Source organism: Carassius gibelio, chromosome A17 (assembly GCF_023724105.1).
Source record: "Carassius gibelio isolate Cgi1373 ecotype wild population from Czech Republic chromosome A17, carGib1.2-hapl.c, whole genome shotgun sequence".
NCBI lineage: Eukaryota > Metazoa > Chordata > Actinopteri > Cypriniformes > Cyprinidae > Carassius > Carassius gibelio.
The window spans coordinates 20,228,960-20,242,500 of NC_068387.1; the positions used below are offsets into that span (position 1 = coordinate 20,228,960).

At 34.7% G+C, this 13,541-nt stretch overlaps 1 protein-coding gene and 2 pseudogenes across 1 annotated transcript; 2 read left to right on the forward strand and 1 right to left on the reverse strand.

The window, feature by feature from the left end:
- Positions 1–3,730: 3,730 nt before the first annotated feature.
- Positions 3,731–8,471, reverse strand: LOC128031716 (nucleic acid dioxygenase ALKBH1-like; annotated as a pseudogene).
- Positions 8,472–8,636: 165 nt separating this feature from the next.
- Positions 8,637–9,602, forward strand: LOC128031719 (SRA stem-loop-interacting RNA-binding protein, mitochondrial). The gene is made up of 4 exons (XM_052620080.1): positions 8,637–8,745; positions 8,938–8,996; positions 9,077–9,184; positions 9,288–9,602. The coding sequence occupies exons 1-4, from the start codon at positions 8,673–8,675 to the stop codon at positions 9,354–9,356; spliced, it is 309 nt and encodes a 102-aa protein (XP_052476040.1). The 5' UTR covers positions 8,637–8,672; the 3' UTR covers positions 9,357–9,602.
- A 1,545-nt stretch (positions 9,603–11,147) lies between these two features.
- Positions 11,148–13,541, forward strand: part of LOC128031718 (aarF domain-containing protein kinase 1-like) — a 96,761-nt pseudogene continuing 94,367 nt past the window's right edge.

Genomic DNA, 13,541 nt, shown 5'->3' on the forward strand with positions numbered 1-13,541 from the left:
CAAAATGTTGTCTCTGATCGGCTCACCTCACAGGCAGGTGTCCTGACAAGCTCTGGGTGCTCTTTAAACCACAAAGAAAGGGCAAGAGCTAAGCAGGCTAATGGAGTGGAAACCCACACCAGCAGTCAGTGAGGGTAGACAAGATCACACACATTGCAGTTGGTAGGAATAGTAGGAACAGTGTTGGATTTTGATTAAACGATCATATACAGAGGCACTAGGGGGAGTGTTTTGCTAAGAGAATGATAGTACAGGCCTGTTCCCAGAGCACACTGTGCCACATCTCAATGCGACTGCTGCAGTAATTATTGGTAATGGCAGTGATTTAAAAATGACACAGCAAAAGCAATTTTGCCCCAATTTGCAAACCTAATGTTGCTTAATTAACTCCCAAAATGAGGGCTTTTGAAGGTAAAACCACATTTTTTCTGTCTTGAGGATACTCAAGCACATTTTTAGCACTTACACACAGATGTGAATATGATAGTTTTGCCTTTAAAAAGGACTGGCATGGTACAAGTGATGCTATCAGACAGAATACCATGTTTTAATGTATACTATGGAACATAAAGTAGCCAACACTTTTACTACCATGTTTTTCATACTATGGTTTAAAAGAAAATTATGGCAGCTTTGTATTGCAAAATTAATTAAATAAATAAATAAAATAGAAACAATCAAACCAATCAACCTTTTAATGAGTTCAGGACATTTTGTGACCCAAATATAAAATAAAACTAGAAAGAACTATAAATAATATACATTTTCTAATATTATATAATAGGAATATGAAGTTTACACACACACACACACACACACACACACACACACACACACACACACACACACACACACATATATATATATATATATATATATATATATATATATATATATAAATAAATATATAAATTTTATATATTTATAATATATATATATATATAATAAATTTAATAAATATGAAATATATATATATATATATATATATATATATATATATATATATATATATAAATCAATATAAATATTTATATATATATATTTTTTTTTTAAATTTATTAAATTTATTAAATATACATTTATATATATATATATACATTACATTAAAATTAGATAACTTATATAATTTACATTTTATATTACATGTATAAACTGTATTATAATTATGGGATTCTAATCCCATATATAATGACAGAATATTAAATAAAATATTAATATAATTTAAAATATAATTATAATATTACACATACCTACAAATAAATCTACCACACTCAAACCACACTGAATTCAAGTCTTCAAGCTTCATATTCCTGTCATAGTTCATCCCGTAAGATAAACACTGCAGGAAAAGCTTCAACAATAACAGGATTCATGCGGACTGAATACGACACCACGTACTCGTTCTTTCAGCTGATTTAAGACAGAGCCACGGCGGGCCGAGTGGGTCTCGCACTCGTGCACCCGCCGCCGGTCCCTGCCAGTGACTGGTAATGACAGAGTAATGGGAGGGATGCGGGGAAACGGGAGGGCAACAGGGCAGAAATACGGTGCCAGCAGATAAAGAGGCAGCAATAAAAATTATATGACTACATACATCATCCTGACAGCATATAATTTTATCTGAGAGGGCAGGGCCTTTCTGCTTGCTTTGAAATGGATGTGGCATCAGAACCCGTCTGGCGTTCGTAGAGGTGCTAGAAGAGGAAAGCATCCTCATCTTCACTCACAGATAGCTCTTTCTAGATACTTGATGCTTCTCCGAGGGTTGTGGGCGTTTAATAGCATTTTACATAATCCTATATTTAATGTCCTTTTGACTTCTGTAGGAAGAACTTGTGAATTTCACCTTTTGGCACTTATAGAACCCGCAGCTTTACATCTTTAGGGAGATAGGGAGTAAATCCGTTTCAGACAATTGAATTGAAATGCGTTCTCATTTGATATAATTATAGAGGAACTTGAATGAACCCAAAAACAGGATAATCACCATCGCGGTAGAACCGTCTCAGCGGTAAGCGACAATTGCTTTGGTTAATGGAGAGGTGTTTGTGTGGCTTTCTTAAAGGGCCGGCCGAAAGTCCTTTTGAGAAAACCGATTAAGCTACTTATTCAATGCTGCCTCCCACGGTCATACAATAAGCAAAACAGGAGGCAATTAATCCAGCACTGTACTCACAGCACAAGAGTGAAGGACAACTGGATTAACAATAAAGGGATTCGGTTTATCGCTTTACAAAGACCTGAAACAGACATCATCCAGGGGAATGCAGCAGGAATGGTAAACATGGTGTACTTTCAGGGACTAAGCAGTAGTGAACAAACTTAAGCGTTCTCTTGCTAACAAAGTAACCTTGGTAAGTGGATATATGGGCCTTATACCGTTCAGAAGTTCTGGATCGTTTTGAAATAAGTCTCTCACCAAGGCTGCATTTATTTGACCGAAATACAGTAAAAACTGAAATATGGTGAAGGATTATGTCTATAAATATTAAAATGCAATGTATAACTTTGATGGCAAAGCTCCATTTTCAGTATCATTACTATAGTCTTCAGTTTCAAATGAGCCTTCAGAAATCATTCTAATATTTTCATTTGTTATTATTATCAATGTTGAAAAAGCTGTGCTGCTTAATCTTTTTGTAGAAATATGACACTTTTTTTTCTGGAATCTGTTACGAATTTAAAATTCAAAAGTCTAAACTTTACGAATACCTTTATTATTACTTTTAAACAATTGCATGCACCCTAGATGAATAAAATGTAAGGTAACACTTTAGTATAGGAACCAATTCTCACTAATGACTAGTTGCTTATTAGCATGCATATTACTAGCATATTGGCTATTTATCAGTAATTATAATGCACATATTCTGCATGACCATATTCTCATCCTCAATACCTAAACTTAACAAATACCTTACTTAGCAGCAGTTAGGAGTTAATTGAAAAATTTATAATAGTTAATAGCAAGAACTGGACCTTAAAATAAAGTGACCTAATTTAATAATTTAAAATAAAAAGATTTTTTCTCAAATCACTGACCTCAAACTTTTTATATATTGGCTTCTTTTATTTTATTTGTATTTATTTATTTGTGAGAGTGAAACTTTGTGACTTTTATTACACTCCAACACCGATGATATTCTTGAAAGTATCATATAAAGAATTTCAGCACCCTGAAATATTTTGAAGTACCATCTCTTAACATGAATGTACTATGGTACCAGTACCATAGTTTTTTTTTTTTGTATGGATCTAAATATTATGGTAAATGAATATAGTACACCGCCAGTAAGATGGTAGCCTATAAATCACAATTATTGTGATATAATGCAGTTTTATCCTATGATAAGTAGAATAATACTACTATAAAAAAAAAAAAGTATATATTCTTTGAGGTACCTTGGCGTGTCATACCACATACATACTCAGTCGGTGTGTGAATGGGTGAATGTGAGGCAAATTGTAAAGCGCTTTGGATGGCCATGTGGTCTGTTGAAAGCGCTATATAAATGAAGTCCATTTACCATTTCCCATTTTACCAAAGTACATAAATATTGTAATCTTTCAATCCCACGATACCCAATAAATAAAAGTACCATGGTATTATCATATTTTTCGGCTATTTCCCATAAAAAACATAACCCACCATACAGCATAGCCTCTAGATGTGGCAAATCAGGTGACGTGAGCTCTGACCGTCCCATGAGGACAACAACAGACAGACCACTGAACGCTGCCGAGCATTTATGTTTTTACAGCATGTAAAAGACCAGAAAACATTAATCTAACAAATCTCACACGCAGACATGAACTTTTGATAGGGTTTCATGAGAGGCAGACTCGGTGACAGAAGTGTTTTATCACCATGGTAACGCAGGCCCCCAGTGTTTTCAGTCACAATGGCAGAGTCAACCTGGATCCCTCGGGGAACTTGTCAAAGGCAATCTCACGCTGGCTTTGATGTGTCGTGACGTCGTTTGACCAGATTAAAAAGATTATACGCCGTCTCCCTGGTTGTCTCTGAAGGTCAGCTCTGTTTAGTGTTACAGCCCTGGGTGAGCAAACATGGCAACCAGCCTTAAATCAACAGACCTGCGCCTGGCAAATTGTCACGACTCACAACAGACTGGACTGAATGTCACCGCGGTTCTACAGACTGAGAAGCATTGTGTGTGAAGTTGGTCATGACAGGATAAAATGAAGCACTACGCTTTAAGCTGAGCTGACTTGACACATAAGTGGTTGCTGATTTCCAACACCTGCTCTGGAACGAAGAGTCATCATCTGGGAAGTGATCACAATAATGCATTTACTTGCAGTCATATGTACAATCTTAAATACCAGATGCATTTTACATAAATAAAACTTGGATGACATTCAGAACAGGTGCGTTAGGTGTCACGCTCATAGCCTGGTTCGCTTTTCCTCTTCTTATATTTTGGAGTTCCTTTCTGTGATTTCTCACAGCTGTCTGTTGACAAATGTGATGCCTGTGAACTTGGAAAGGTCTGCCCAGAAGCAAGTACTTGTCGAACGGTCACATTTACCCGAGATGTCTGCACGTACCAGGAGCAAACATCCCAATCCTCTTCGGACACACTTTAGATGATGTCATCATCCTGCGCCTCCGTCTCTAGTCTCTGGCCCAGGCAGGGTGGCAGCATGTTTCCAGCCGGGGCGGAGATGACGCAGGGTACTGCATGATAAAGAAGGCGGCTGGGACCTGACATCACCATTATGTCACCACTGTTCGTGAACATGGCTGTGGGACGGTCTTCCCTCTTAGTCCCGCCCAAAAGGAATACAGCAGTCTGCCCAAAACTAACATTAAATGTGAGAAGCACAAAAGAGTTATGAATGCATTTCTAATGTTGTCTTTATGAAAAAGATGCCACATGCATTTTATTTTTTAAGTAATATTAGACATTGACAACCTTCTGTATCTTCAGTCATCAATGCTGCATTCAAGTCATGTCAGAATGATCGTATTTAGTAGATGAATGCTAACGAACATGACCATCATGTCATAATAACCATTATTTTTTAGGAATTGCTATTCAAACACAACAAAGAATAAGAAATGACTGAACTCTGAGGTCAACAGCCACAATTAAAGTTATTATATTTTATTTATTTAAAATTCTTAAAAAATTACGACCAAAATCCTTCTATTTATGCCATGATTCTTTTTTTTTTTTTTTTTTTAATTGGTAATTTTCTTTGAGTCCTGATTACCAGATGTGGGAGTATGCATCATGGCAAAAAAAAAAAAAAAATGTTATGGGTCATAAATTGATTCATTTTAAATAAAATACATTTATCTATTCACGACTAAACTAATTTTCAATGTTGATGCACAATTATCTTAAGTGTTCATTTACATGATCATTTTAATATGCTGATCTAGTGCTCAAGAAACATTTCTTGTTCTTCTTCTTAATGTTTAAAATTTTTGTGCTGTTTGTGGACACAAAAACATTATATTTTCCAGAATATTATGGCGATTAGAATGTTTAAAAGAACAGCATTTATGTTGTCAATTTTTATCCATTTTAATGTATCATTTCGAAATAAAGAAAAATAATACTTTTTAAGTAATATGAATCAGTATACGGAGCTAAAATTTGAGTAAAAAAATATTCCTCACCTGAAAGATAACAAAGGTTGGGTATGGTCAAGCTCCGATTCATCAATATGGATTCCAAGCGACGAATCAGATCGGTAGTAGTTGAGAATGCCCGCCTCTGCGTTAAAGCCAGGAAAGCCACAGGCTGCCGCCACTTTGTGAGAAAGTGAGTGAAGTTCTTCAGGGAATGGAGTGAAGTGGTCTGGAGAGTAAGTCTGCAGAACAAAAGTACTGTATGTCAGAATAGTATGCCTCATTATAGTATAATGGCATAAATGCCTCTTATTATAATAAGTAATCATTTAGCAGTTGCTTTTGTTACAGCACAGGTAAGCTCAAGGGCACAATAGCCAACCTAGATAATTTACCATCACACCACGAAACCCTGATGTATGGAAGCTTATTTCCACAACGGAATTTTTTTTTTTTTTTAAAGGTAACTTCAACTTTTTAATTGTACAACTACAAAAGTTTCTATTTCACAGGTCAGACTTTTTTTGACAATAAACTGAGATATAAACTTGTAAGTGTGAGGGAAAAAAAAGTAAGATAATAAGATAAATAAGCTTCCACACTGATGCTCTTTGATCATGGAATGTAAAAAAAAATAAAAAAAAATGGATGTTTTGTCTTTGAGGCAAAGTGCAAATATGACTTTAACATCCTGACTGACATGATAAAAGAGCTTTTGCAGCATTCTTTCTCCTCTGTGGCTTTTGCAGTGGGTCATTGTCAGCGGTTATGCATGCAAGTGTAATCAATGGAGAATCATATGAACACAGCCTCTCCAAAGAGCTGAATTAGCAGCTTACGCGTCTGATTCAAGAGGGGTGAATGCCTCAGCCTTCAGTTCTACTTCAAGGGAGGAGGAAATTCACTGATTGCTGTCAGACGTTCAGCAGTGTCAAACTAACATCAGAGCTAATGAATCCGGTGTGCACCTCCTGACTGATTTAATAAGACAGAAGACTAAACACTTTTATGTAATTAGCATATAAACCAGACAGCCAGACATCAGGCCTATACAATTAGAGATGAAATGTCCGGAAAGGAGCAAATAATGCTAAGAAAGATCCAGGACAATGTTTTCTCCCTATCTTTTTATCTCCAGCGAAAACAATGGGCTCCACAGCAAGATACTTATTTTTGAAAAAAAATAAAAATAAAATAAAATAATAATAAAGTATATACTGGTATTGTTTAGACTTATTATAAATCATACATATTATACATGCCCCTTCAAAGATTTGGATTTAGTTTTGTAATGTTTTTATGCTCACCAAGGCTGTATTTATTTGATTTAAAAAAAAAAGGTTAAATCAGTAATATGTGTTTTAATAAAACGGTGAACATTTTACAGGATTCTTTAATCTCATTGTTACATGGCTGTAGTCATTGTTAATATTACGTGAAAAAATAAACACAAATTGTGCACAGCTGAAGCACGCTAAAAACACATTAGAAAGTGAAAGTAGTACCTTGGAGTTCCAATCATAGTGATAACCCAGTGTCACCCAGCGCAGCTTTTCTAGCAAAGTTTTGGGCTCTCCTTTACCACAGCCTTTCCTCCTGCAATAATACACAGACCCATTCAGATGAGGAACAGTTGTGAGATGGATCAGGTGCAGTACAGCAGCGCAAACCATTTATACAAATGCTTTGTGATAGAGAGACTGCAAATCCTCAAATCTACCATCTAGGATCCAATACAATTACCACAGACATAGCCACAAGAAAGCATCTATGGAGATTAAATATTCTCAGCAGAAGATGAAGATACTCAAAATACACATATATGGAATTTGTTTTATTCTAAAAATTGCCTAAATCTACAAAATAATATACAATATATTATATTCCACTTAGTTGCCAATGCAAGACAGGATCTTACCGAATAACATCTATACTTTTTTTCCAGATGTTTTCGGGCTCCTCAGATGACATATGAATATCCAGGTTACACACGTTGGGTTTCTGTGGATAGATCTTCAGACTGCTTTACCCAGTACTGCTGAGAACCCGGCAGGAACGGGTTGGATATAAAGATAAACCCTACATTCCAACAGTAACAACATAGTTCACAGGAAGAAATGGAGGATTCCAATTATGACATGTCAAGGAGAAAAATGTAAACATGTTTTGATCATTTCAAGCATACTAATAGAATCCTTTACAGTTTGGAGAACATTCATCTGGAGATTGTTCGTTATTCAAAACTGCCACCAGACTATAAACCAAACCTGGATATCCATGAAGACCAAATGCCTTCCAGTATTTTTCCGGCAAAAGACCAGCTTTGGAAACATCTTCCTCAGGAGTGGAGTTAAGTTCACAGGTAAAAACCTAAAAACAGGCAATTCTGATGACTAGAAACCCCCCCCAAAAATAATTTATGTTCTGTAACATTATACTTGATGCTAGTCAATAAACATAAATCACAGCCAAATTAGTCATACATTACATAATTATTGGTTAAAATAACAATAATATACACAGTTAGGTAAAGATAAATATAATGTCATAAAAAGTCTGAATGGCTCACCTTTTCATTAGAAGGTCTGGTTTATACAGGTAATCAAATGATCTAATAACTGACTAATTCCAATAATAATAATACTGTACTACACAGTTTAGGAAAGACTTATTTCAAAGTTAATGAATATAAAAATATTGTTTCAAATCTGAATGGCTCACCTTGTCTTTACAAGGTTTGGAGAAATTAATGACCTCACTGAAGTCTGGAGGAGGATTTCTCCTCTTGTAACGCTTGAACAGCTTTCTAAAAGCATCTTCTCCATGCTCCACTATGGAGGCTGCCATCTTTGCCGTCGTATTTTGACCTTTCTACTTTTGACGTAAACAATGTAAATCTTCGATTTGATTTAGATATATTTATTATGTAACGTAAACAAAATAACAATTATGAACCTAAAATGTACCTTAATGCAATATTTAAAGTTTATAAATTGTGTAGATTAATGAAATATTGTATTTTCTTCTGGTCACGTGGTCGGGGTCACCGTCAGCTTCGCAAGGACTAAACATGGCGGCCACAGCAGCAGGCAAGAAGGTGTTTGAAGTATTTGTGTCAAAAGTACCATGGACCATCGCAACGAGTAAGTAGAAGATGTGATTTAATCAATGGTATTAGATCAGATCAAATTAATATTATAAGTTTAAGTAAATTAAATAAGTCATTATCCTTATTTAACTTCGAAGCATCTTAGATAGAATAGAACATAATTATGTTTTGTATGTACAACAGATCATTGTCTTATGTATGTTATTGCTATTGTGTCTGGTTTCAGAGGAAGTTAAAGAATACTTTGGGCAGTTTGGCCAGGTGAAGAAGTGTCTACTGCCATTTGTAAGTAAGAATACACTAAGATTTAATTTCATCTTGTTAAAAGCCTGTATTGCTGAGATGATTTCTCTCTTGTCTAACAGGATAAAGAGACAGGTTTTCATAGAGGGTTTTGCTGGATTGGGTTTACTACTGAGGAAGGACTGCAGAATGCATTACAAAAGGATCCTCACATCATTGAAGGAGCAAAGGTAAGCAGGAACTAGATGAATTGGCCATTAGATGTATCTGGTAAACGCTGTAATTTGAACATCTGCGTCAAAAATCTAATTTTCTTTTTTTCTTTAAATGCAGCTCCAAGTGCAAAAAAACAGAAAGCCGTTTTCTGGAAAAAAATCCAACAAAGAAGCAGAAGATATCTGAAGAGGACATCAGAAATGATCTGATTTCAAGTGTCTTCAGTAACACAGTATTGTATTTATTGTGGATGTCTCCTCACTGGGCACACTTGTTTTTCAGAAGCCTAACGAGTTTGAATTATTGTATTGTTTAGTGTTTATTTAGTTTTGTTTTCTTTTTATTTAGTTTTTTTTAATCAAACTTTTAATGAAATGTGAATAATAATAATAATAATAATAATAATAATAATAATAAAAGATTGTAAAGTAATTTGCTGTGTTGGCTAAAGATGGCTTTTCTTTGTCAGTCTACTCATTTTTTTTGTGTGTGTATTTCAGCATTTTGGCTTTTACTAAACTTTAAAAGTGCTCTCTAAAAATTTCCAAGAATATTTTTGGTTTATTGGATGAAACTCTTCACATCTTGAATGCAAACAATAATTAAAAGGGTCATATGTTGCAATTTTAAGTTTTTCTTTCGCTTTGGAGTGTTACAAGCTCTTGGTTCATGGAGAAGATCTGTAAAGTTTGGAAGACTAAAGTCTCAAATCCAAAGAGATATTCTTTATCAAAGTTAAGAGTCAACCACACCCCCCTAAAACGGCTCATTCAAACACAATGCAAATATTGACAGTGTTTTTACAAACTAGAGACATTTTATATAATTCATCGATTTGGGTTTCATCTATAAAACAAAGTGGCAGAGTTTCTTTTCCGCAGGCAAGCTAAACTTCAAGTTAAAATTATTCCTTATATGTTGGATCTTTTATTGAAGGCAGTAGACTACTTTTACTTGATGAGTCATGACTTCACTTTAATAGACTCCTTAAGAGCTGTGTTTGTGATGTTTTAGTTGGAGGCATGATGCATGAGAGAGGCATTTGCAGATTTTTTTATTTGAAGACACACACACACACACATATGAAGAGTTCAGATGCAAAAGCTTTTAAGTTCTTCTAAAATTAGTATTTGTATCAGGCTCCTATATGTTTAGGTTCAATACACTGCTACTTAAATGGCAAGGTAATTTTAAAAAGCACTTGGAGGCTTTTGCATATGAACTCTTCTCTCTCTCTCTCTCTCTCTCTCACTCTCTCTAGTCCTTCCCCTAACTAGATGACACTAGCAGTGCAGAAATAGCAGGAATCTAGCTTTAATTACTTATTATTTTGCACATAATAGATGAGTGATAACTTGAGTGTTTTATGTATAGCTTATGTTATGTAAATGCAAAGAGACATTTTTATCAGTGCTGTTAATTTATTTAGAGTTTATTCAAGGCTGCATCTAGGTTGACTTTGCTAATGTTCCGATCACATTATCTGTCTGAGCTCATGTCATCTTAAATCTTGTCACACTCCATCACCCTGTCCTGTCCTCTTCACCTGAAAGAAACACTGTATATAATGTGTTTACCTTTTAAAATAGATCTGTTGCCTGAGGTTCCCTGTAAGAAAAATGTGGTTGAATTTATTTTATTTTTTTTCATCTGCTCAGTCATATAATTTAATTAAAATAAAAGGGATATTGTCACTTACATCCACTTACCATAATTTTATGTTGTGGTACTTACCTGAAAATTTTAAAATTAAGTTTCAACCATGAGAATATATTTGTGTAGCTATGAAAATAAATCACAGCTGTGTTAGTTTCTTACATGGAATACATGCTTGACAATATATTAACAGCTTGAAATATTTCATATTTTAATATTTATGGTTAATTTAATTTTTAAATGGCATATATGAGTATTGTTTTTATACAGGCTATGGTATTTTCACTATCGATTGTATTTAATTGTAAACTACAATAACCACGATGCATTGCGCTCCACGCACGTTGCGTAGTCTACTGTCTACAGATACGCCGGATAGAGGATGGATGACAGCCAATGAAGGTAAATCAGTCAGCTGTTCTATAATTCTCTGAAAATACATAATTAGTCACAGTTCTTAACTCAGACATCATACAATAAAACGTTGGCTGTTATTTTGTTATATTTTCTCTGAGTGTTACGCAAGCGCTTTTGTAATAAACATTATTTGTGATCAGCTGACCGCACTACACAGACAGACTGATGTTATGAATGAAACCGTTTCACTCGTGTTTCGATTTCTTTTGTCTAAACTATGTAGTGAAAAAATATCAAAAGTAAAATGCAAATACAGCATGTTTTAAATGTATTGTCCTGCCCAGTGTTCAGATTTTTATTCACAGTTTTCTTATTTTTCTTTTAAATGTACCATGGTGAAACCATTGAATATTTTGCAGTAATTTGGAGTAACGTTACCATGCTAAATCCGTAGTAAATAAACATGGTAATCATTTAGTTCCATATTATTAAAATCATATTAAGATATTAAGATCTGACACGTCGCTGTCACGTGGTACACAAGATCACTTTTATTTAACAGTATTTTAAATGTTAAGATTTTCACAGTATGTTAGTGTTTCTGAGTGATAACTTGAATTTGTGAATCAGAGTTATGATGTATTAACTTACAGAAATGAAAAGTTAGATTTTTAAATAACTTTCCTATAAATGATTTTAAAAAGTATTGAATTTGATTCGCAGTGAATTACTTAAAAATGAATTAAAAAAATACAAATACAGTACATTTTAAATGTTTTGTTGTGTGTTCAGGTTGCAGATTTTTATTCACACTTTTCTTTGTCTCGGAGATGAAAATGTTTTCAGACGGCTGTCATCAGTTATGACTACCTCACCACTCTCAGACATGTCCAATATGGGACAGACGACAGAGGACTACTGGGCTGTCAAATCAAAGGTAAAACTTTTTGTCTTGATGGTGATAGGTTATATCTAGGAATGTCTGCTGTGTGGACGGTTTTAATTTTTATTTCATTTTTTGGGGCTTTTGTACTTATTTTAAAGGAAAGTGGAGTGTAGCCAAAAAAAGTAGGGGTCCATGGGCTCTGACATTGACATTTTTCTTGAAAATCCTCATTTCGAGAAAGGAATATTTTGGTCCTGTAAAATGATTTTTGTAGAGATGGAGTACTTTTGCCATAGAGTGCACTAAATATGTGTTGCTTCTATGATTTGCTTGGTTTGCTACCAAGAGATCCAGAAAAGGCCTGAACAACTTGCATTGTTCCAGGAGCCACAATATGTATGGGTATATGATGATATACTGTAAGCAGAGTGCATTTCAGGAACATTTATTGTAATATTCCACTCACCCATACATTTTTTTTTGTTGCAGGCTTCATAATTTTAAATCACAATCTTACATTGAACCACAAAACCAGTCATAAGGTTCAATTTATGGAAATTCTGTTTTATACATTATTTGAAAGTTAAATCAAAAGCTTTCCATTGGTTTATGGTTTATTAGGATTGGACAATATTTGGCCGAGATACAACTATTTGAAAATCTGGAATCTGAGGGTGCAAATATAATCAAAATATTGAGAAAACTGCCTTTTAAATTGTCCAAATGAATTCTTAGCAATGAGTATTACTAATCAAAAGTTAAGTATTCATAGTAAAATATTTACAAAATATCTTCTTGGAACATGATCATTACTTAATGTCCTAATGATTTTTTTGCATAAAAGAAAAATCAATAATTTTGACCAATACAGTGTATTTTTTATATATTATACCTCAGCGACTTAAGACTGTTTTGTGGTCCAGGGTCACATATATATCATGTGTGTACATGCAATCTTAAATTACATGTAGTTTTAATAAGCAATCATATTTTAATAAATGTCATCCAAGCCAGCACATTTTTCAATCTAATATGATGACATGAAAGTCAATGATCAACATGAAGTCTCATTATTGATGCATCGATCGTGCTTTCAAAACAAATCATTAATTTTTTTTTTTTTTTTAAACCACTCTTAACAATCTGCTTTGCTGTTGGTAGGGTCATAGCTGCAAATGCCAGGCAATAATTCTTCTGCCATTTCCACCCCTGTGTCTAAAGGCCATTTGAAAAGCTCCGTCAGGTACAGTTAAACAGCTGGAATAGGGAAAGGTTGCAGTCTCTCACCTGTGTGTGTGAGTCTGAGCGCTGATGGGAGCCACTGGAGGGAAGCGCTGAACCCTGAAGAGCAGGGTCCGAGCCAGATGCACTCTCTGCCAGGCCCGGCTGTGGAGGATAGGGTGCTGTTCTCTTCCCCCTCGTGGCCCGCAGTCAAGCCTGGCTACACACACTGATTAGAATTAATGCAGGCC